The 24,444-nt window shown below is 38.5% G+C and overlaps 2 protein-coding genes across 10 annotated transcripts; one reads left to right on the forward strand and one right to left on the reverse strand.

Moving 5' to 3' along the window:
- Window positions 1–2,550: 2,550 nt before the first annotated feature.
- Window positions 2,551–6,230, reverse strand: LOC133403776 (uncharacterized). Of its 3 annotated transcripts, none has more exons than XM_061679009.1 (5): window positions 6,121–6,230; window positions 4,611–4,933; window positions 3,796–3,911; window positions 3,511–3,598; window positions 2,551–3,374 (listed from the first exon to the last, which is right to left on the reverse strand). In XM_061679009.1, the coding sequence occupies exons 2-5, from the start codon at window positions 4,879–4,881 to the stop codon at window positions 2,683–2,685; spliced, it is 1,167 nt and encodes a 388-aa protein (XP_061534993.1). In that variant the 5' UTR covers window positions 4,882–4,933; window positions 6,121–6,230; the 3' UTR covers window positions 2,551–2,682. The 3 variants fall into 3 exon arrangements, with proteins under 3 accessions (XP_061534993.1, XP_061534991.1, XP_061534992.1); XM_061679007.1 differs by lacking the exon at window positions 6,121–6,230 and adding an exon at window positions 5,213–6,106; XM_061679008.1 differs by lacking the exon at window positions 6,121–6,230 and adding an exon at window positions 5,036–6,106.
- LOC133403775 (zinc finger protein 37) lies at window positions 5,538–18,445 on the forward strand. 7 transcript variants are annotated; one of them, XM_061679000.1, is made up of 6 exons: window positions 5,538–5,917; window positions 10,333–10,505; window positions 11,650–11,780; window positions 12,963–13,011; window positions 13,138–15,635; window positions 15,778–18,445. In XM_061679000.1, the coding sequence occupies exons 5-6, from the start codon at window positions 13,509–13,511 to the stop codon at window positions 18,115–18,117; spliced, it is 4,467 nt and encodes a 1,488-aa protein (XP_061534984.1). In that variant the 5' UTR covers window positions 5,538–5,917; window positions 10,333–10,505; window positions 11,650–11,780; window positions 12,963–13,011; window positions 13,138–13,508; the 3' UTR covers window positions 18,118–18,445. The 7 variants fall into 7 exon arrangements, with proteins under 7 accessions (XP_061534984.1, XP_061534986.1, XP_061534987.1 ...); XM_061679002.1 differs by lacking the exon at window positions 11,650–11,780 and having other exon boundaries at window positions 13,138–13,283; window positions 15,531–15,635; XM_061679003.1 differs by lacking the exon at window positions 11,650–11,780 and having other exon boundaries at window positions 13,138–13,211; window positions 15,531–15,635.
- Window positions 18,446–24,444: the final 5,999 nt, after the last annotated feature.

Consider the following 24,444-nt stretch of genomic DNA (forward strand, 5'->3'; position numbering starts at 1 on the left):
TGTTGCTAGACAGTGACGTAATACAGTGGCCGCAAAGGCCATGGATAGACCAAACGCGTTTCACGTATGTGAAGCCGAATTAATGTATTGCACTACCCCCCAAGTTGTGAAACATATTTTGATCGTTATTTTAAACATGCTACTCAACATTATACATTAATCCTGCTACTATGTTTAATAACAGTTAAAGGAGCTAATGACTCTATGTAATCACACAATTCTCCCCCGTTTCTAAATTGTCCTATTCTGGTACACGTTTTGTGGAGTGACTCGATCATTTAGAAACTTAGTAAAACATATAAAACATTTTAGCCATGTGTTGGTTGTTAAGTAGCATATTTGCGCAATCAGCCTTGGTGCTCCAATTGGGTCTGTATAGGCTACTGTGTGACAAGCAATGTAAAAATGTGCAATACAAAAATAAAACCAAATAATTGTGGACAAGAACTGATATCAATTAGAAAAAGGGCACCTGAAAAAACAATTAGGTCATGTCTTTAGATTCTATTAATTTCAGAATGACATCTTTTAATTAAAAAACTAACTTTACAATTATTCAAAGTACGTACACATATTTGCAACACCTTTTTTTGGTAAGTACAGTATGTCACAGGTGTATGTGTATGCATCTTAAAAGCTCATCAGTTCAATGCCGCAAACTGAAAATATTATTTTTTTGAGGGCCCCCATCAGCAAACACAGCCTGAAACTCCACTTCTGTTAACCTCATTCATATCATTGCTTTTCTCTCCCTTACGGTACCCCTGAATCTTTTTAATATTATCCATCCATCCATCCGTTTTCTGAGCCGCTTCCCTTCACTAGGGTCGCGGGCGTGCTGGAGCCTATTCTTTTTAATATTATTCTTATTTTATTCTTCTCCCGTTCTTGGTTATGGATGTACATAGTGTGATAAAGGCTGATTAATGAACGAACTTTAGTTATCCACCTCCAACAACAAATTCCAATTGTGAAGACCCACAATGCCCACGAGAGGACTTTTCTCCCCCTGTATTGCCTGGATATTGACAAGCTGTGTTCGGAAATGCAATCATTAACTCACTCCGTACCCCGTAATCACATTATTAAAGTTCACATCGGTCGAATGAAAACATACTTTTTAAACACTCCTCAAGCATGCCATTAATTACGTCATTGCTCTCACATAATTACAATGTACCAGAGTAACGTTAGCGGTTGACCTTCTGTAATAAAGATTGTTTTAAGAAGGGTGTATTTTACAAATTAAATGTAAACAAAGCACTTTACAATATGTCCATCCATGTTGTGATGTGTTGCTCTATTTGAAGATATTTTTACTCCAATCAGCACAATGCATCATGGGATAAATTGCTTTTCTAGTGACCATCAGGTTGTTCACTACTACTGAGATGCATTGTAACATACATTGAGGGTACTATTTAAGGTATAACATATACTGAGTACATATTCCAACAGATCTACAAAATGGTGAATTTGCCGGGGTGTCAAACAATTTTTTGTCATGAGCAAAATTGTAATTGGTTTCCCTCAGAGGGCCGTTAAATGATGGCTAACGAGTTTTGAAATCAAAATTCAAGGATAAAAGTTTATTCAACTATTGATCAAGTTAATATAAAAAGAGGTTAGGTCACATTTTTTGCAATATTCATTAATTTTCTGTACCACTTATCCTCACTAGGGTCACAGGCGTGCTATCCCAGCTGACTTCGGGTGAGAGGCGGGGTGCACCCAGAACTGGTCCTTGAGCAAGACACTTGATACCCCGAACTGCTCCCCAGGTGCTTCAGCTGACCCCTGCTCCAGTGTGTTCTACTAACAAGTATTTGTATTCACTATGATGGGTAAAACGCAGATAACAAATTCCGTGTGTGTGCGTGCATGCAAGTTCATGACAATAAAGGTGGTGATTCTTCTGGAACAGAATGAAGTACTGTAAACTGTTTCCCTTTTTTCAGTGATTCCACAAGGCTCAGGATCTTACACAGCAGTTACATCAGTCACATAGAATCCCTCATTTAAAATGAAGGAGGATATTTCTGAATCTGTTTATGTAATCACAAAAGCATGTTGCATTTTATTTCTTTAAATGATTTTTGAGATGCGTACAAATATCATTTACGGCAATAGAACGTGTAGCTGTTCATTCATGGGGGAAAAACAAAAAAAACAAGCATTTAATCCCATGTCACTTTCTCTGATTTCACTGATCTGTTAGATGTTTGCGTTGATGCGATTTCAGATGATCTAGGCGTTTAAAAGTGAGCCCACACACGGTGCAACCGTACGGTCTTTCTCCTGTGTGGGTACGTTGGTGCACTTTTAAGATGTCAGCACGTGTGAAACACTTATTACATGTGGTGCACTGATGAGGTTTTTCCTGCGTGTGGATTCTCTGGTGCAACTTCAGGTTCCAAAGACGGCTGAATTTGTTACCACATACAGTGCAACCATACGGTTTGTTGCCGGTCTGGCCACACTTGTGAGTCTTCAGGTCTTTCAAACAGGGGAAACCTTTACCGCATTGGCTGCAGAGATGAAGCCCTTGCCCTGAATGGATCTTCTGGTGGACTTTGAGGTTACAGGCTTGAGTGAATGTTTTTCCACAATGCTCACAGGAGTATGGTGGCCCTTGGCCCAATATTTCTGTGTGTTTGCCTGTGAGCCTTAAGAGCAGCAGAATCAGGAAAGGTACAGAGAGCACTGGTTACAAATGTGCCTCCTACTTCCTTTTCCTGCTGTCTGAACCTGAAGTCGCCCACTAAGATGTGTAGTATCACAAGCATGGTATACATTTGAGGGCTCGTACATATCTGCCGGACTGTCCAAAGATTTGTCAATGTGAATGCCTTGGTCCTGGAAGCTCAGTCTGCCACCTGAATCACTCGAAGCATGTGCAGGGGACACGAGGCTCTGGTTTTGATTCAGAATGTATCCTTCCTCATTGATCAATAAACAACTAAACTCTATTAAATCTGTGTTAGTCCTTGTGGGTGACCCTGCATCTGACCCCGCTGTTCCCTTGTTAAGTCTTGGTTCAACTGTTTGGAATGTTTGATCCTTAGCCTCCTCTAGTGTTTCTGTGTTGCCTTCATAGTGGCTCATATAAGTCAGGTCATTGCTCAGCTGTGATGAGGATCCGTGTAATTCATCCAAATTGTACATCATGCTAGTGACTCCATAGTCAGTCTTTTTAAAGTCACCTGAGTCTTTCGTGACATGCCTGTTCTGCAAAAGTGGTTCAGATTGATCACCAGAGTCAACATTGTGTGTTGATTGCAGCCTCTGGTCCAAGCCAGCTTTACAGTGAGACTTTGGAAATCTCTGGAATCTAGAGTGTTTACTTGGTCCCGGGAGTTGGGAGCACTCAGTTTCTGATAAATAACAACAGGAGAAAAGTACCAATAAAATTATGGGCAAAAGAGTAAAATGTGTTTGTAATGGTTTATACTTATATCTCTTCAAGGTGGTCAATTGTTTGTGTTTTACCAAATATGTGACGGTACAAACCATCTAAATCCTCAGACTCCTTGGCTTCTGTTGTTAGGTGAAGGGTTTCCTCCTTGAGCACTCTGTCTAGAGTTTGCACATACGAGGACTGAAAAACAAAAACAGAAAAAGGTTTAGTACTCATGTCAAGTGACTGCATAAACTTTGCGTTTTAATACAACAATCAGGCAACAATATCTCAAGAAACAAAGTACAATCATTACAGAGTTCCTGAGATTTCTAAACCAAATATAATTCTAACAAATGTTCATTTTGAAAAGGCAATAAGCTATGCTCTAACCCTACCTGTGATGCCTTCAGGCCACTGTGGGCCTCCATTTCAGAACTAGATGTTTGTTCATCAGTTCCTTTGTGGCTATTCATATGTTCCTGCAGTCCATTCTCTTGCTTTAGAGTTAAATCTGTAGCAAAACAAAAATGGATTGGATTTAGGATGGTTACACTGGCCATGGTCTTGAGGAGCTCTTTGGTTTGAAATGAGTGTTTTGCAAAATATGATATAAAGGACTGATTGCTGATTTTACAAACTACGGCCAGTTAATTAAGCATAACATGGCAGCAAAACATTATATCAGGGTTTATCAATTAAAACTTAAAAAGGTCTAGTTCAGCAAAATTTCTTCAATCCGGGGGTCCAGAATATCATTCTGTAAGACATGCATTGTAATTATGTTCCAAGCATTTTAATTAACACATTCACCAAACATGTCTTCTTTATTGACCTTGATTTTGGAATACAGTCATGCTGGAACAGAAAAGGGCCTCCCGAGCTATTCCTACAAAGTTCGAAGCATACAATTATCTAAGAGGTCTTTCATTGGATGAATAATTAAGATTCAGGAGGAAATGGTGGTTGTGCTTGAACTTCTGATTATGAAATATCAATGTTTACCGGTCATTTTGTGAAAAAAATGGTGACACTGCTGCCAAGTCATTTTACTGTATAATAACAATAATAATAATAATATCAAATCAGTATAGTTTTCTACTGGAATTGGTTGAAGACGAGATCACCCTCTACTTGAATTCTTTCCCAATATGTATGTTTCTTCTTCCAAAATGCACCTTTGCACAGTAAAGGATCAGGAGCTGAATATCACCTGATTGAAGCGCTTTCGGTTCCTCTTCGTTGAACATCTCGAGTCTTTCGTAGTCAGCCAACCTCAGCTCATCTTCGTCGCGCACCTCTTTGCGTCGGCTCTCGGACCACTTCAGTCTCCTCTTTAAAGACTCAACTTGCTCCCTACAGCGTGTTACCTCCTCCATAAAACTGTCCTCCACAAGTCTAGTGATCTCATACATGGCAGCTTTGAACACCGTTTCCATTACCCTTGAAAGTTGGGACTGAAATGTTCCAAGTGGGTCTGCCATATCGCAGCTACTAGCAACCCGAAGAGAAACTGGTGCAGCAACTGAGTCTCACCTTGGAAAAATAGGGTTAGGGTTATTCGAGCACACATTCAACTGAATTAACATCACTTCGTTTCTCTTTTCAAGTTAATGATATTTAGCAATTACTGCCTACCTCAAGCCTTCAACACAGTTTTCAGTGTAATTAGCTAACGTACGTTAGCTTGATATTTTGTCAAACAGTTCCAGATGACAAACAGTAACCGTGACTTTTTTCCTGATACATATGGTTACGATATTCGCGGTTTTCTATGCAAAATAACTACCGGCTATTTAAAAATCCCGCTATCACCTGTTGTTATTGTTTTTGTGCAGCAAACGAATTTCTTCGAGGTTCCGTGTGTGAACAAATGTACTTCGGAGATTTTAACTACGGCAAGGGAGTTAGGACATATTAAACAAATATTGCGTCATTTTCCTTCCAGGTGAATACATGTGTGCTACTAAGTGGGCATTACAGATACAAATTTAGATATTTGGTGGCTTCGGAGGCCATATACACATCAATGGTTTTCTGAATCAGGGTTAATGAGCAAAACCGACAATGTATTATAGACTGCCGCGCATGCGCGTTTCTCGTCGACAGAGACGAACGCAGCATATGTGCGTCACACAAACAAAGCGGCTACGGTTACGGAGGCCATGTTGACGACGGTCGTCAAGCGACATTTCGATTAACCTTACTCAAAATACCCTTTAAAAGTGAACCCGCAATTCCTAACTCACGCTAAATAGTAACATAATACGATGTCAACGGACGATTTTCAAACGAAGTACACCTCCTTCATAGAGAGTGTCGTGAAGAGTACTGTCGCCGAAACTACCAAACTTTTTGAAACTATGGTTGACGAATTAAAGGCTGAATTGACGAAAGTCAAGACAGAGAACGAGGCCCTTAAACAAACATGCAGACAGATGGAGGATGTGAAAACGCAGGCGATCAGGGAGTCCGGACAACGTGGTGGTCCGAAGATGCGCGATACAGCCGTTCAATGTGGTGAGTTTTGATTCTTTTGTGCGTCTTACTGAATCGCCTTTCTTACTATGTTCCTATATGCGTGTAGACGAATTTTGTTAGACGTATGTGCTACAAATCCGTCCCAACTTCTTGCCGCGTGGAGACTAACAGGAGGCAACCCATATGACAACACCTCACGTTACAACTGTGTAGAAGTCCGCCCCAAACATATCAGTGCTCACCTAATTCTTAAAATATGCGCACGTTGTTAGAGCGGCTATCACGAGTTTCCCTCCAAGCTAGTTTTATGTGTCATGGTACGGAAAATTATGCAATGGCATTTCTGGAAGGTAACGAGCTTTGTGTCAGAGGCTGGACCTTTTCCGGTTTACATTTTTGTAATGCACTCTGTGAACGCAACACTTCCGCTTTTGGCGTACGGCGGCGTGCTAACTTCGGTTCGCCGGGCAAATGCATTGTGATAACATGGGAAGCGCGGCGAAACTCAAAACCGAGTTGACACTGAACATAGCGGCACATAGCGGTGTTGACTGAAGTAGCTTTCCTTTCGAATTACAAAAAAATAATAATAAAATAAAAACTGGATGAAGTTTTGAACAACAGAAAGTCCCAGCATCAAACTATTGAATATACAAATGAAACAGCCCCACGTTGTCACACATTTAAAGAATAAATTATGTTTCCATCAGATGGCGTCCAAATATCCTAACACAAACAGACACCGGAAACTCGTACCCAACGTAACCTTTCCATTGGAAATGTTGAACGCTGATGTCAAACTCAAGGTCCACAGGCCAAATCCGGCCCGCCACATCATTTTATGTGGCCTGCGAAAGCAAATCGGGTGAAACTTCCATGATTCTTTCCAAAATCTTCACCAACATTTCAAGCACCTTTTGCTTACCAAACGCCCTTTTACAGTAACGCGAACAATAGCTGAACAAACAATTATCCTTGAATTCTGATTTCAAAACTAGTTATACATGAATTTGTTGTGTCTGTGTAATAATATGAGGAAGCGATGAACCATTTATGTTTTAATGGCCCTCTGAGAGAAACCGTAACTACAATGTGGCCTGCAATAACAATGAGTTTGACAACCCTGGCTAAAAGAATCTATGGCCTCTTAATGGTCCACGTTTCACTAACAAGTTGACTTTATTTATTTTTTATTTTTTTGCTCAAGAAAATGAAACTGGCAGTCATTTCCAATGATATCAATCCATTTGAGAGCAATTGGTAAATATCTAATTGCCTTTGGAACGACCATTTTTTTATCTACAAAACTAAAGGTTCCATGGGCTTCTTTTATGGACATTGAGTTTCAGTTATTTCCATAGATTTTCGATTGGATTCAAGTCAGGTGATTTGCTGGGCCATTCTATCAGCTTTATTTTTTATTTGAAACCAAATCAGAGTTTCCTTGGCCGTATGTTTTGGATCATTATCCTGACGAAATGTCCACCCTCGTTTAATTTTTGTCATCCTCGTAGATGGCAGCAGATTTAGTCAAGAATGTCTCTGTACATTTGCCCTCTCATCCTTCCTTCAGTAATGTGAAGTTTACCAGTACCATTTTCTGAAAAGCAGCCCCACACCATCATGTTCCCACCTCCGAACTTCACTGTTGGCATGGTGTTTTTAGGGTGATGTGCAGAGCCATTTCTCCTCCAAATGTGCTGTGCATTATGGAATCCAAACAGTTAAATTTTGCTCTCATCAGACCAAACTATATTCTCCCAGTATTTAACTGGATTGTCCAAATGTTGTTCAGCAAACTTTAAGCTAGGCTTTACACCATCAGGATTTTTGGGGCCGATCAGTGAGTTTTAAAAAAAAAAAAAAGAACGATAACCGATCCGATCACAAGATGGAGCAATGTGTCTATTTAAATGACTTGTTCATTTACTGCATAGTCAGTATACAGTACACAAATATATGTTAAAAAATATTCTCTTGTCAGGTCATGTATTCTAATCAGTAAGGTCAAACCAGCATGACAGAAATAATGGGTGCTAACTCACTGTAATTAAATTACTTTATTGTAATTAAATTTCTTCACACAGACCGAAACTTTACAGCATGATTCGACATAACGGCGGCATGTTTACGTACAACCGTTAGTGCAATCACTAGCTTACAAGGCTACATAACATTTTGTTGCCTGCTTGCGAGCCGTATCCTATTAGAAGTATGTGAACATACCTCAAGCAATCATTGAATTGAACGTCTTCTCCCGAGCACCGGTGACTACCACCACCGCACGTTTATTTCCCCCATTTTGTTCTTTTTTTGACCAACACAATACATGCGCGATCGATTGTTGTTGTCGTGGCCGTGGTAACGAGTGTATTTGGTCACATTTGAGGTGACAAGATAAAGCCCAGTGATAGTAAAAGACGGGATGCGTTTTTTTCGGAATGCACAATTTTATTGCAGTAGTCTGCTATAGTGCAATCAACCAAATTTGTCTTGTAGTCTGATCCACGCAGTACGAGTTGTCTGTCTCAGACGTGTTGTCTGTCCCACACCACCACCGTTTTTCTTTTTTAAATAACCTTATTGGTGGTCAGATACTTACAGTAGTACGTCAAAAGACACACGACAAGGCTACAAATAAACCAGCTTTTGGATTCAAATACTGTATACTGTACACAATGGCAACGCGGAGTAAATGTATTTTGCGGAGCCGATCAATGTTGGCGAATTATGACATTAAAGCCAATCAGCAGATCAGCGTTAAATGCTAATTATCGGGACGATACCGATCAAGACGATCAGATCGGTGTAAATTCTACTTTTAACGAGCTTTGACATGCTTTTTTTTGGACAATGGGGTCTTGCGTTTTGAGCGTGCATACATTTCATGGCGGCGGAGTGCATTACTCATGGTTTTCCTTGTGACAACAGCACCTGCTAATTCCAGGTCTTTTTGAAGTTCCCCACAGGTGGTCCTTGGCTCTTGGACAACTCTTCTGATTGTTTTTTGCACTCCTCTGTCAGGAATCCTGTCATTGTCAATGTCATTTCACATTATTACACACAACTTAATTTCTGATCATATTTGTTCTAGTTTCTTTGTATGTATGGATTACTTGGGGTGTTCCCAACATCTGGTGAAAATTTCATGTCAATGGCACCTTTGAAAATATATTTAGTGATCAAAATGGCGATGTGTTAAATACTTATTTCAGCCGGTGTGTCATATTTTATATGTTGTCGCTGTCGGGCATATGCCCCACCTCCAAAATGATAACTTTTCAGGAAAAAAAAAAAACAGGAGGCACTGCATAGCCAGTGTGGAAAAAGGAATCTACTATATGATAAAGAATGCCATCAACTACATTTCTTTCTGAAGTGTTCTAGCCAAATCCGTATGCCAATGTGTGCTGTAGTGACAAAAATCTATTTGGATTAAAATATTTTATTAGGTTTACATTTTGATGTCATCTTAATTGTTTTTGGTTTGTTACAAAAGCTTGATTGAAATACCTTTGCGCAAACCTGATATGGCCTATTCTCCTGTATACAGCCTGGGCAAAACTTTAAGTTATTAAATATTAAATATTGCCATACAATATCTTTGTGTAAATGTTTGCAGTAGATGTATAAAGCATTTTACAAAATAAAAGAGAGCTGTTGTTTTGAAACGCTGTGTCTATAAATAAATGTCCTGGGAAGTAAGTAGAGATTTACAAAAATTTTTTAGGATATCGTCAAATTATCGTTATCGTAACATAAAAAAATAAAAAAATTTGATTTTATTTTATTTTTATTTTTTCCTTCTTATATCATCCAGCCCTATTCAATCAATAATTTTACACAAAATTAATATGTCTGCCTTCATGGAAGACAACAGAAATCTGAGAATATTTACTGTCGAGAGGCTGAAATCAGATTTGGACAATTTTAAGTTAGACTAGGTCTCTAAATGTTTAACCAATATTCAAAATAGTTGTCGATTAATTTGATAATCGATTGGTTGTTGATTAATGAATTACTTGTTGCACCTCTAATAACGTGAATGTTGGTTTATATAGATTAACTGGACTTTAAAACAGATGGTTGAAATCAAACACATGCTATTCAGTTTAACGCCACATGCCTTAGTCCAAATGACGGTGTTGGCATTGTTTGCTAACTTTATCAAGTAAAGTTCTTTCACCCATCTGTTCATACACTGTACATAACAGTCTAATGACCTGTTTTTTTTTAACTGCTCTGAAGTGTAGGCAATAAGCACACCCATCAAATACAAGATCAGCGAAAATATCCACTGTACACAAGTCATTGGTATCATGTCACTTTGTAACTGGAGGGCATATGTGAATGTATTGTTTAGTTGGTGGTATATCGGTATACCTATTGCACAATATTGCAGGTGATAAATACATTTCAGGAAGTTTAATTTGACTTTGTGTATTTGTATGCAGACCTTCTTCCTGGCTATCTTTTACCGGAAGTGCAGCCAGTCAAACAAAGCACAGATGAACAAAATAAACAATGTAATCAAGAAGACTTGGTGTACACCCTGCTGAAGGACCACGACTATGATGCTGCAAAAGATGAAAATTCAAAGCTGACGGTTTCACTTTCAAACCACGAGGTGTGTAGGTCTCCTGGTAGCAATGTTAAAACTTTAAATATCTGAATATCTTTTGAGGGTCCAAAAACTCACGTTTAAGTTCTCTTGAGTTCATAAAATTTTTGGAGTTCGAACTGTCAGCATACATCTGCATATCACACTAGCCATCAGTACACTTCTATATAGTACATCTCATTTTATCCATCAAAAGACAACCTCTGGATGTGTGTTATGCCTTTTCCTTTGAGTTTTTAAAACACCTTATATGAAAGAAAAACAATTGTAAGAGAGGATTATCCACCAGAAGTCACATTTTAAACAAAATAATACTGACAGTGTCCGAGGTGATCGCTTATAAGGTGACTAAGCAGTCAAGTGTTGGTTCTGTTAAGGGTTATTTAGTTCTTTTACATGGTTTATTTTTGGGAGATTGCTTCATTCTTTTTCCAATTCTGTTAGCTTCATAGAACTCTGTGTTATACATTTTGGTCCATCTACCCGTGTTGTCTGGCAAGAAGGAGCACTGAGTGAAGATGGAGATTGAAACAGTGATTCTCAAAATGTGGTACTAGTCCCACTATTAAATGTTTAACCTCTGCATAATGCCATTGTAGCTTCAGCTTTTTTAAAAAAAATTAGTACAGTACATTTGTTTACAAGTACAGTTCAGTTGTATTAATTTTTGACTACAATACATTGCCACTTAATCTTTTAGAATCTGTTTTCAAACATGTAGTTAGGTACAATTTCTATGAACCTTTTCTTGCAATACTGTGGCTGATGTTAGTGACTTAATAATATTAAAGGAAACTATTAGGGAGAAAAACTTTATTATTCTTTTTTTAATGAACACTACGTACTACGCTACTGTATGTTAACATTGGTAATTATGTTTGACTTGGATTATTTAACTCTGGTGCTGTCCATTTCTTCTGATCATCCTTAAGATGGTTCTACACCTTCATTGGAGTCCAGCTGCGTTTGATTAAACTGATTGGACTTGATTAGGAAAGCCACACCCCTGTCTATATAAGACCTTACAGCTCACAGTACATGTCAGAGCAAATGAGAAACATGAGGTCAAAGGACCTGCCTGAAGAGTTCAGAGACAGAATTGTGGCACGGCACAGATCTGGCCAAGGTTACAAAAACGTTTCTGGTGCAGTTAAGGTTCCTAAGAGCACAGTGGCCTCCATAATCCTGAAATGGAAGACGTTTGGGACGAGCAGAACCCTTCGTAGAGCTGGTCGTCCGGCCAAACTGAGCAATTGGGGGAGAAGAGCCTTGGTGAGAGAGGTAAAGAAGAACCCAAGCACCTCCTTACATGCAGTGATTTCTCCAGATCCTCTGACTGAACCTTTGTTGATATTATGGACCGTAGAGGATGAAATCCCTAAATTCCTTGCAATTTTACATTGAGGAACATTGTCCTTAAACTGACTATTTTCTCACACACTTATTCACAAAGAGGTGAACCTCACCCCATCTTTGCTTGTGAATGACTGAGCAATTCAGGGAAGCTCCTATTATACCCAATCATGTCACCCACCTGTTCCCAATTAGCCTCTTCACATGTGGGATGTTCCAAACAGGTTTTTGATGAGCATTCCTCAACTTTCTCAGTCTTTTTTGTCACCTGTCCCAGCTTTTTTGGAACGTGTTGCAGCCGTAAAATTCTAAGTTAATGATTATTTGCTAAAAACAATAAAATTGATCAGTTTGAACATTAAATATCTTGCCTTTGTAGTGTATTCGATTAAATATAGGTTGAGCATGATTTGCCAATCATTGTATTCTGTTTTTATTTGTTTAACACAACGTCCCAACTTAATTGGAATTGTGGTTGTAAATACTGAGCAGAGGGTCTGAATACTTTGGGCTGTGTGACATTTCAGTTTTTCTTTTTTAATAAATCTGAAAAAATATCAACAATTCCGTTTTTTTCTGTCAATATGGGGTGCTGTGTGTACATTAATGTGGAAAAAAATAAACTTAAATGATTTTAGCAAACTGCTGCAATATAAAAAAGAGTAAAACATTTAAGGCGGTCTGAATACTTTCCGTACCCACTGTGTGCTATCTTTGATTAAGTTTAAATTATAAATGTAGCAATGTAATTTAATTGAAAATGAGTAAATTAATTGTTAATCTATTGAGAACATGTTTTCCAATGCCCATCCCTTATCTGTTCATCATCTGTGCCAATGACTGGTTTGCTCCTTTTTAATAGCCTGAGTACCACCCAAATGTTTTTGGAAGCTTGTGTTATATAAGGAAGAATTGCTCAATGTTTAACCTTTTTTAACCACGTCAGTGTTATTGGGGGGACAAGAACATTTCTGGCATGACTACTAAGAAGTAATAAGGCTTGAGTAGTTTGGTTTTTGCTTCACCTTCTCTTTCTTATTTGTTTTGTGTTCAAAGTTTGTTGCTTTATAATTGTGTCTTATTCTTCTTTCTTCTCTGTTCATTTTAAAGGATTATGAACCCCTCATAGTTAGCAGGAACATATTGTGTGCAGTAGCAGGTGAGAAGTTAAAACTGACTGCAATATTGACACATTTTTATATTATACTTGAAAAAGGTTTACAAATTGTAAATGCTGTGTCACTCTTAACTATTTTTAAAATTATTTTCCCCTTACTTTTCTTAGATTCACCACCAAACTCTGCTTGTGGAAATGAAACAGAAGACCCTGAGATTGACAAGCAATGTTTAAAGAGAGAGGTCAGAGAAAAACTTGAGACTCTAGTGGCCCCTGTACACCCCAGTTTGGAAGAGGATCACAATTTACATGAGGCACGGAATCAATTAATAAACCCATTAAATTATCTAAACTCACTTGTTAGAATAAATAATAACATTGAAGTGGCAGCCAGTGCTGGTCAAATATTAGCTGAATTGGGGACCCAAGGATGTGCTAGTCCAACAACAACCTTTGAAGAACAGTTGGAGGCATCAAAGGTTAAAATTCAGCAAGCATCAATTAAGGAAACGCCAGTACATGAACAAGCATATGTCACTATGCAGCTGTACAGTGGTGTTCCCCCTCCAGTGGAAAGGAAAGATGAGCCAACACTAGTGGATAAACAACTAGGAGAGCAAATTAAATGTGGCTTGACAGAAGATAAAACCAAGTGTGAAAGAAAAGTGCCACAAAACAGAAACGAGAGAAAACAGCCCTCAGAAAAAGTGAAACGTCTGCAAAAGACCCCAATGAAAACACCTTTATCTTCAATTGGTGCTGTTGGTGCATCACATGATGAAGTGAGGAATTCACCTTCCAATTGCGTAGAGGTCACGTCTTCATGTTGGGTTGCAGAGGTCTCCCCAGATCAACCACAAGAAGCTGTTACCATTGTTTTTCCATCATTGGAAAAGAGAAGAAGCAGTGCATCAGAAGACGTAGAGAACCATAACAATGTACCTCATATTGTTTCAGTATTATCTTTGTCAGAAGTAGGTTTGTCTTCTGTTTCTGAACATCCCTGCATGGACATGAAAGAAGCTTTGTTTCATGCCCAGAGTAGTGACATTCCATCTGCATCAAAGTTATTAAACAACCTAACAACCTTATCACCACAAGCATCGTCGCATCAGCTCAGGGAACGTACCACCTCTGTAGCGCTTCAGGATGCAATGCTACTCGTTGAAGCAATGGATCAGTCCACAAAGAATTGTACCTCCCCACAAGAAAAGGCAACAGCCCAAGACCAGTGTACCTTCTCTGTTACCTTACCATCTGCGGTCAAATCTTCATTACCTACCCAAGCATTGGCATCACAGTCACCAAACAAGACACTTTTTGTCACTTTTACAAGAGAATCCAGACATTCTCAGACCCACATTAGAGTTCCTACAGTGCACCAACATGGTGTTACTTCGTCTGGTATTATTACATCTACATCATTGTTGCCTGCTCCAGCAAGCAAATCACATGAGCAATGCTCTCTCCATACTCCAAGTATATTGGCAGCACCATTAGAGACACTGATAGTCTCAGACTCTGTCCCAAATAAAATATTTTTGTCCAAATCACCATCCACTCTTCCACAATGTATGATTGCCCCACTGTCTCCGAACCAGATTTCAGCTGTTGTGTCAACAGTTGCTGGTGCCCACGATAAGTCTACATCTTCGTCTTCAGAACTTTCTCAAGGAAAAAATGAAGTTACTTTCACAACAGCTGCTCGCCTTGTCATGTCTGACACAACAAAACAAAGGTCAGGCCCAATACCACAAACACAAATAAAAATTATAATTCCCAGAGGTACAGCTGTTGTGGCAAGCCCACAACAACTGTCTGAGACACTAGTTGCTCCTACCAACCAGAATTCAGTTGGACCAGATGTCACTCTGCCATCATCACTGCACCCACACACGTTTGCTCAAATTATTAAAGACGAAAAGGAAACACCACTGCCAATTATTTTATCCACATTGTCATCCCCAAAACTAGAATGTTTGTCACAGCCGATCAGCATTTATAAAAAATTACAAATAACTCCTGGGCATCAAACATCAGCATCATCAACTAAGAGTGTACGGATAAACAGTTTTCCACTAGTCCAATCAATCAGACTAATAAGGCTGCCACATCTGGCATTGTCCACCAAATCAGTTTTGGTTTCACAACTGTTTTCTCATAGAAAGGAATCTGAAGTCCTACTACACAGAACCTCATCTTTGATCAATGACCAGGCATCAAAATCAACAGTCTGTCCATTTGAAGTCTCTTTATCAACCAACATGTTTCCCAATTTCAAACAAACTTCTGTTGCTGAAACTGTAAATGCCTCTTCGATATCAAAGAAGGCATCAACATACTCAAGATTGATAGGGGAGCGAGCCACTTGTTTGTCACCCTGTACACCTTCCAGTGTGTCCAACCCAGTCTTGGATAAATCAACAATGGACTTTGCAAAGGCAGGGCTTTCAGCTGAATCTGATCAAGCACATAAAACATCTTTACCTCTGGATGAGAATATTATCAACAATGCAGAGCAGAATTGTGGTTCACAAAATGACTATCCTACCCCTTTACAGGTATCCCCCATCACCAAGGACATATCTGACCCTCATTTACAATTGACAAAAACTCAGTTCCTTGCACAGTTGGCAGTGTCACCTGTAATCCAAGATTCCCAAAAGGTAATGTAGAAGTTGCCACCCTAATACAAATGTTGTCTTAAAATTAACTCATTACTTTTAACACTGTAATTGATTGATTTTAATTGATTCATTATGATTTTAAAAAAAACCTGCCTAAAATGTATTTTTTCTTATATCGTAGGTATTAACAATTGAGTCTACAGATGTCCAAAGCGTGTGTGAAGGCACCAGTACCGATGGCAGGAGGAAGTCACAGAAAAATTCCATTGTTGCCCGTCTCCAATGTCATCTCAAAATGCACTCTCAAACTAAAAGAACAAAAACAATCCCAGAACAACTGACAGGCAAACAGCATCCCGCTGAAAGCCCCAAGAAACACAGATTAGAGAACTTTAGTACGACTGACCAAGAGTCTACCAATGAGCTTATTTGTGTTTGCACAAATGTAGCCAGTTCCCTGAGTCCCACAGGGACACTATCAGAAACTGAGTTTTTCCAAGGAAGTCCCAGGAATCACCAAAGTACCGATATCAGTTCAACTGAAAGTAGGACTACATTTGAGCCTGTTTCTGTTAACCCCCCAAACCTAGGCGTAAGTAAATCTAGTTCAGCTCTAAAAAACACGACAGACAGCGCTTTAATTATCCCCTCACTGCCACAAACCGAAATAAACGTCAGCCATGTAAACAGTATAACAATGGGAGATACTATTGAAGACATTACAATAAACTCTAAAAGGCCATTTTTTGCTGAAGGTTGTGCAAGCAAAACATTTGAATCTATTATATATCCACAATCAAGCTCGACCACAGATACACCTGACATGACAAATATGAAATTATCCCCACAGAGTAGTTTTCCGTCCAACCCATGTACCAATAATGCTGTCTCTGAAAAGTCAGGAGATTCTAGTCAGAGTCCCGCTTCAAGTTTAACTATAGATAAACTTTGTCTTACACAAACAACATTCCCTGTTGGGATCACTGGAAAGCCTAGCACTAATAAAGATGAGACTAGCCAAAATAAGTTAAAAGCCACTACTGTGTGTCTAAGGTCAAGTACAACTCAAGTTACCACCACCCCTCTAAAGACTAAATTTCCACCTGGAAGTCAGAAGAGGCGTTTTTCTGCTAAGGAAAATGCTGGTAATGAAAAGACCCAATTAAATTGTCATCGAGATCAGTCTGTCCATACAAAGACATCTCCTTCGCCTCCTCCTAGGACAAGATTAACTAGAGATTATACATGCCCAAAAAAATCCCAATTACCTCCCCTTAGTCAGAATGAGTCCACTCCCGTTATTCAGAATGAGTCCAGTTTGATTAAAAATTTTCCCAGCCCCAAAATGCCTTACTGTGAATCTCTCAGGAGTTGCAACTTTGCTAAAGAAGAACATACCACCAAAAAGATAAAAAGAAAATCAAATTCATTATTTGGGAAAACTGTTGCCGCAAGTGCTTGGTGGCCCAAATTGGCTAAAAATAGTGCAAGTTCAAGTACAACTGTGGAAAGTACTGCTAAGAAATCTAGATTCAACCAAACTTGTACTATTTCAGAAAATACTGTAAAGGTACAAAATGCAAAGCAATTATCCAAAGCAGCAAAAGCTACAAATATAGCAAACATTGAGCAAACTAAATTAAAGAATACTAAGCAAGTAATACACCATTATACCAGTGATGTAACAGGAAACAAATATACTTCTCAGCTTGTGTGGACTGCCCCTACAACGCGAGCCAGGGAAGCCGCCTCATTAAGAGAAATGAGGTTAGCAATTTTACCAGTTCAGAGAGAGACACGCTCCCCAAGATCTCAGAATCGTTCTGTAGTATCTCCCCAATGTCTTTCGCACCACCTGACACATGTCAAAGACCCACCTATCGTATCACCACTGCACCCTCTAGCAGTCATCGGTGAGCGGCTGCTCAAGAACCAGTGTGGGGAATGTGGTCGTGTTCTTAGCAGCAGCGCTGCTCTTGAAAGCCATGTCAGTCTCCATACCGGTCACAGACCATTCTCTTGCACACTCTGTGGAAAGAGCTTCCCTGACTCCAAGGGTCTGAAACGACATGGCAGAGTGCATCGCAATGGTAGGATCCATATCTGTCAGCAGTGTGGGAAGGGTTTTGTCTATGGCTTTGGCCTCACCAAACATCTCCAGATGGTACATGGGAAAGTCAAGCCATTTGTGTGCCAGATCTGCAACAAGGCATTCTTCACAAAGCGAGATGTGGAGGCCCACATACGAATCCATACAGGGGAGAAACCATTCCAGTGCCATCTCTGTGAAAAAAAGTTTGCAAGGAGAGTTGAACTAAATGTGCATCTGAGGTGGCATAACGGGGAGAAAAGACACTGGTGCCCATATTGTGGAAAAGGATTTTTAGACTACAACAACATGAAAAGACACAAGTATATCCATACAGGAGAGAAACCGCATTCTTGCCCACATTGTCCCAAACACTTTACACAGTCTGGACACCTGAAAAAGCATGTTAAAAATGTACATAAGGTCAAATAAGAGACCCTGCAAGTTGGCTTCTTTCAAGGTCCCATGCCACACCTATTTTGTGTGTATATGTATGTATGTATTTATTTTACAATCTTTGATGTCCTTTTATCATGTTTTCAAGATAATTTGGGTTGTAAATGCCCTTTTTCAAGCTATTTCAGTTTGTCCACAACACCTGGCAGATGAGATGGCTGGATTTCTCATTATTTGCTATTTGAATAAGCTTTCCTCTGATTGGATCACTGTTCTCCTTAATTTGAATATGGAAAACACATTTGCTCTGATTGGGAGTAGGCTATATCTCACCATCGATCCATGATTATATTTCTTAATAGAGTGTGGGTGGGTGGGTGGGTGGGTGTGTGTGTGTGTGTGTGAGAGAACAGAATGAGTGAGAGTGTAAAAGTGTGGCTAGTGCTATTGCTAGCTTGGTACACGTTAAAGTACAACCGAACGCTGGAAATAGTTACTTATTACATACGCAAACTTCCTTGCTCACAATTCTCTAGGCCTGCTCTTTCTTCTAACGGTCCCGGTATTGGTAGCAGGAGTTTTCAAAATGTCCTGGGTGCACACAAAGTGACGATCAATTTTTCCCTCCATAGTTATGCACAATAACTCCAAAACGTTGTGTGTGACGCAGTATATTCTTGATGCTGACAGACTATCGCGACACAGAGTCACGAGTTTGAGTTAAGTGAGTGCGTACCAAACACAAAGTGGGCAGGTATTTGAATAATGAGTAGTGTAACTCCATCACGACGACACTTCAAACCAATTGGCTGGTTTTCTTGGCCTTGGCCTATCAAAGGCTAATTAATACAATTGACAAGCTGCATAGATGTCAAACGTAAACCATGTCATAGACTAACTTTGACCTGTTATGCATAAAACATTTAAAAAATTGGACCTTGATGGCATGGGACCTTTAAATGCAAATGTATTTTTTGTAATTTTTTATTACAACAATAATTGATATAGGTGATGTGTAAAATGAAATTGTCCTGTCTAGTTTTAATATATTCATTAGTTTTATTTATGGTATCTATAAAATAAGCAACAAGATGAATAAAATGTTTCCCATCTAGTTCCTTTCCTCCTACAATTCAGTGTCTGAATCCCTTTTGAAGTAAATGTTGCATAAAAAACTCAGTCCTTGGCATTTTCTTTGTTTACTGTTTGTTTAGTACTGTATTACTTTTTAAGCACATTTCTTTCATATTATGAAAAATGTTTTGATTAATGCTATTAAATAGTTTGCGTAGTAAGTTAATTGCAAATGTTGCAGATTTTACCTCCAGGTGGCAAGCACATTTCTCAAACATCACACCCTATAGTATTTTCCCAGAAGCAAAAGCAGTTTTGTTACCTTGCTAACAGTAAATTGTACTGAAGGTGAATTGTACTGAAAGCAGCATGGCCAGCAGATCGTACAATAGAGTGGTAGCACTTGCCAACATTGCCGACTTCATCAATAGCTACAAACTCAACAATTTGGGAACAGCAGGAGGCGTTGTAGCTAGCCTGGATGCTGGGGCCGCTCAGGGAGGTGTGTGACAGAGTTCCATCCCCCTGGCGGAGGGAAATTGTCGCTATTCCTGTTCCATTTCCATCAGTAACGTTGGCGGATAGCTCCCACTCGAAAAACGTACACTGAGACATATCTTGGTGAAAGTCATCAGCCAATACGCTTACGACTTCACACACGGGTTGAACAAAATCTGTGATCTGAGGACAAAGAAAAAATGGAAAATATACAGTTTTTTATCTAATGTAACAATATTTTAGATCTATACAATTACTCAAAGTAATGAAAGCCTTGGTGTGTCATTAATTAATTGTTTGATTACCTTAGTAACAACAGATAATCTGAGGACAGCATAATTGGAGTCAACACCATTGGATGATTTGGCTTCTAAAGTCAAAGTGACATCAGTGCCTGATGTCGTGTGAGAAGGCGGCGTAATGATCAGAGTTTCATTGGTATATGTTCCAGTTGTCAGGTTGAGACTGTCAAGAGAAGATGGAAAATGTCAGTTAAAAGTAATGGTAGTAGAATGATATTGTATAGTATATGTATATATATATATATATATATATATATATATATATATATATATATATATATATATATAAAGTCAAAGTGTGCATTATACATAGGTATAGGGGGAAATGAAAAGAACTTTTGCATTTTATAAATGTATGCCGCCATCTAGAGGTTATGAAAAAGGCGTACACTTTCATTCTAATATGCCACTGCCCCCGAGACGTTAAAGGGTGTAGCCTACACTTTCATTCCAATATGACGGGTACGTATGACTGCATATATGTATAGTTGCGCTCATACGTTTACATACCCTGGCAGAATTTGTAAAATATTGTTTTTTTTAAAATACGACTGATGACTGAACAACAACCATCATTCATTTCTTTATGGTTATGTTTGCTTAATGATAATGCTTTTCTGAAATGCATTATTGTTTAATTTGAATCCCATTAAAAATAAAATGTGTTTCGCTTGGCCCTTCATGTTTTCTTTAAAGAATTGTACCCATCTTACAAATTCTGCCTGGGTAATCCAGCATATGAGCACAACTGTGTGTTTTCTCATTTACTAAATAAAGGGCTGTGAATTTCAAAATAAGAGCAACTAGATAAAAATAAAGTATTACGTGTTCAAATAAAGTGCTTAACTTCAGAATAATTATTTGAAAAAAAACAATACAGATAATACTTCATGTTTTGATCATATGGGTAGAACCAAAATCATGCATTGTAAAAATGCATTATACATAGGTAGGAGGATTTTCGAGAATATTGAAGTCAACTTTGGGGCTTCGTATTATACATGGGTGCGCATTATACACGAGAAATTATGGTAACTCATTTATTTTTCTTTATATTTAATGATATTTCAACTGACTGGGTAAAATCAGGACACAGTACTGTTTTTCAAAAAAAAACTATTGTTATTTGTTCCTTTATATATTTTTTTCTGTTGAATTGCTTTATTGTGTGCCTAGTGTCAACATGCTATTAGGATAAATGTCACAAGGCTGCATTTCATGTATTTGCTAATTCTATGCTAAAACCTCACTCCTGTTACTTTCAGTCTTGCTACTCAAATGAAGAGTTTAGGAACAAAATAATGGTGGTTGAGTATGAATATTATCAGATTTAGGGATTTAAAAAGACAGAAATTTGGGTTTATTTTGAAAGAGTTAAAACAAGCAAATAGCACTAATTCGGTGGAATGGCCCTCATACTGATGATGTTGTTGTGCCAAAACATTGACAAATTTCATTGGTTATGGAACTTGTCATCGAGAATTACTTTACAACAAGATTTGTGACTTTCCTCATTTTAGCACAAGTACCCCTAATGTACATGTTGATGATCGCAACTATTCTTTTTCTAGGACAAAAAAAAAGCACTTCTTTGTAATACTGGTTGGTCTTATGTACTGTAATTATACATTTACATTTGAAAATAAAAAACAATTCTATAGTTACACTTTTTTTGCCTTGGAAAAATATGACTTTATTCTAATGTAGTGTAATAAACTTCAAAGACAACCAGAAATTACATAATTTTGCAAAAAGCAATCCTTCACTTATTCATTTAAAATATTACACCACCTAAGGCCAGTAGTATTCTTTTCTACTTCAAGACGGAATATTACGTTTGCATAATGTAATCATTATGAGTTCCCACACAACCCAGGATTGACTCATTGCATTTTGAAGTAATTATGCTAGTAGGAATAGCACACAAACATGAACACGAACACACACACACACGCGCGCACACACATACCTGCAAGGTTTTCCAAAGGAAGGTCAGGACGTAAGAGAGCGACATATGGCTCTGTGTAGCCCAACTCCATCCAGTTGCTGTGGCTATAGAAGTCCTGTTAGAACATAATAATAAATCAATTTTAAAAAATCCTATTAAGTGTAAGATATTTTCATTATTATATACTTTTCACTTTTCTCTTCCAGTTTGTTATTCCCCTCACCTGTAGTGTATGAAGGACTCTACCCAGTGTTTCTCTGGCAGCCTTGAAGTTCTCAATGCGAATATTAGCCTTAATAGATGTCATACCATTTGTAATAAGACTACGTCCCTCCAAAAAGGCCTCAGAATTGAAATGATGTGGAGCACTGAAAGGATGTGGACCACATGTGAATTGGTTTCCGAGCCAACAGTACAGTTGAAATTCATAAGAAAGGATGATTGTTTCTCCTGTAACCCACCTGTTGACAAAATTCCGATCGACAAGTCCATTTTGGGTGTAAATATCCTGTAGAGCCGAGTGAAACTTCACACCTGACACCTTACCTGTAGTTGTTGGACCAAGACAGGCCTGTACCAGCTCCCCAGGAGAAGAACCCTGTATATCAGAGAGATTAAAGGCTATCTGTCACAGTATAGAAAAAAGAATGAAGGCAGTGACAATCCAAGTATCATTCGTTCTTTCCATTATCAACTGGCAATTGAAAAAAAAATGAAAAAGTATTATTTTCTCTTTTGTTTTTAATGCAATACAAATAAAATGAAAGAATATATTGTTTTTCATCATTCAATTTTATCCTTATTTAAAATATATATATGATATGGAAAAATGTCCAACAGAAAGTTTGATTAAGAGCATGAGTAAAGATTTGTTACCTTATTAGCCGCTAATCTGTACCACAACCACAATCCATCAAATGATCGATCAGCTATATTATATCAAGATCAAACGTATATGAAGTGTTACCGGTATTATAATCGGCTTAATGAATTCCATTTGACACGGAAGATATGATTTCATTGCTGTTTGTCTGTGTGATGACATTGTTTTAAACTCATTGATAGTTTTCCCGTGACATCACGCACCTCTGGACACGGCAGGGTCTGACATGCTGGAGGTCTCCGCATTGTTTTGTTTCAGTACTTATTGAGTGTTTGTATTGATAGCCAATGTCAAAATATGGTGAATTACTGTGCAGTATTTGGCTGCAATAATCCGGATGGGAGGGTACAAGTCTCATTTAACTATTTACTAGTACCAGTTTTGAATCCAGGCAAGACGACTGAACATTTGTCAAGGAAAAGACGGAGATTGTAGCTTTTACAAATCATCAAATCTCACTCTGGCCAGATACCCAACTAATGCTAGGCAAAGTCAGTGCTATCTTAGCTAAACCAATCTGTCAACAGAGGTGGGTAGAGTAGCCAAATATTGTACACAAGTAAGAGTAGTTACTTTAACATAATATGAGTCAAGTAAAAGTAAATCGTAGTCCTCCAAATAATTACTTAAGAGTAAGAATGTACCCTATGAAAAAAACTACTCAAGTACTGAGTAGTGAGTAACTTTCCTAGTCTTTGTAAAATAACAAATTAAGGCAATTTCAGCTCCAAGAAATGGTCTTATACTATACAGGTTCCACTTGTTAAACAGCAGAATACTGTAGGCTCACCAGGCAGATTACAAAACAGGAACGAGGCTGCAGTGGCTATAAAAAAGTCTCCACAAATGCAAGTTTTTGTGTTGTCATGAATTTTGACCAAGATAAATAATTTTCCAAATTTTTCCACCATTAATTATTGACCTACAATTTGTACAACTCAACTGATATATTTTTTCTCTGTTTGAGAGGGGTGGTGAAAATAAAAAACTGAAATAACCTTGAATGTGATTGACTTAGACTTGACATTTAACTTGCTGCTTTCTTGGCCAGGTCATCATTGCCAAAGAGATGTTCTTGTCATGAACTGGAACAGAGGACGGACCCAAAAATGCACGACTCCAATACAAATTGACAGTTTCACAAAAGAGAGGTTTAATAAACGTGCAGAGGTCGGCACACAGGCAGGCAATCCGAAAAGGCAACAGTATCCAAAAAACATGAGGCGAAGAGGCAAGGTCAATAATCAGAACCGGGTCTACTCTTACTGTGAGTCGGTTAAGTGGAAACAAGGAATAAAATAGTGCTAATGTTGCCGTATGCACAGCTAAAACATCTGCAACTTACCACAAGGTGTTTTCTCAAGTTAGAAGCGGGCTGAAATATCCAAGTTTAGGTAGTGACAAAACTACGCTGCATATTAAAGCTGTTGTTTTTCGTAGTCTGTAATGTAAACATGAGTCGCGCGCGGCTGTCAGGACCCACTTTGATTGGCCTGCGACTTTCTTGTGTTGTTTGATTAGTAATCTTAAATCAAACATCACTGTGGTAATCACGGGGGCTTGGAGCAACAGCGCCCGATGTGGAAGTCGAAAATGAAAGTCTAAAAATAAATCGGCGGCATGTAGATTATTGTAATGGAGTAAAAGTACTGTTTCTT

This window comes from Phycodurus eques, chromosome 6 (assembly GCF_024500275.1).
Source record: "Phycodurus eques isolate BA_2022a chromosome 6, UOR_Pequ_1.1, whole genome shotgun sequence".
NCBI lineage: Eukaryota > Metazoa > Chordata > Actinopteri > Syngnathiformes > Syngnathidae > Phycodurus > Phycodurus eques.

Bases quoted from the DNA above. Each gene is read 5' to 3' on its own strand.
- LOC133403776 (XM_061679009.1), bottom strand. From the start codon at position 4,881: ATGGCAGACCCACTTGGAACATTTCAGTCCCAACTTTCAAGGGTAATG. The intron at 3,599-3,795 runs GTAGGGTTAGAG...TTTGTTTTTCAG, and splicing joins GTGGCCTGAAGGCATCACAG to TCCTCGTATGTGCAAACTCT. The intron at 3,375-3,510 runs GTTTGTACCGTC...GTTATTTATCAG, and splicing joins GGAGTCTGAGGATTTAGATG to AAACTGAGTGCTCCCAACTC.
- LOC133403775 (XM_061678999.1), top strand. From the start codon at position 5,668: ATGTCAACGGACGATTTTCAAACGAAGTACACCTCCTTCATAGAGAGT. The intron at 10,506-12,962 runs GTGTGTAGGTCT...TTCATTTTAAAG, and splicing joins TTTCACTTTCAAACCACGAG to GATTATGAACCCCTCATAGT. The intron at 15,636-15,777 runs GTAATGTAGAAG...CTTATATCGTAG, and splicing joins TAATCCAAGATTCCCAAAAG to GTATTAACAATTGAGTCTAC.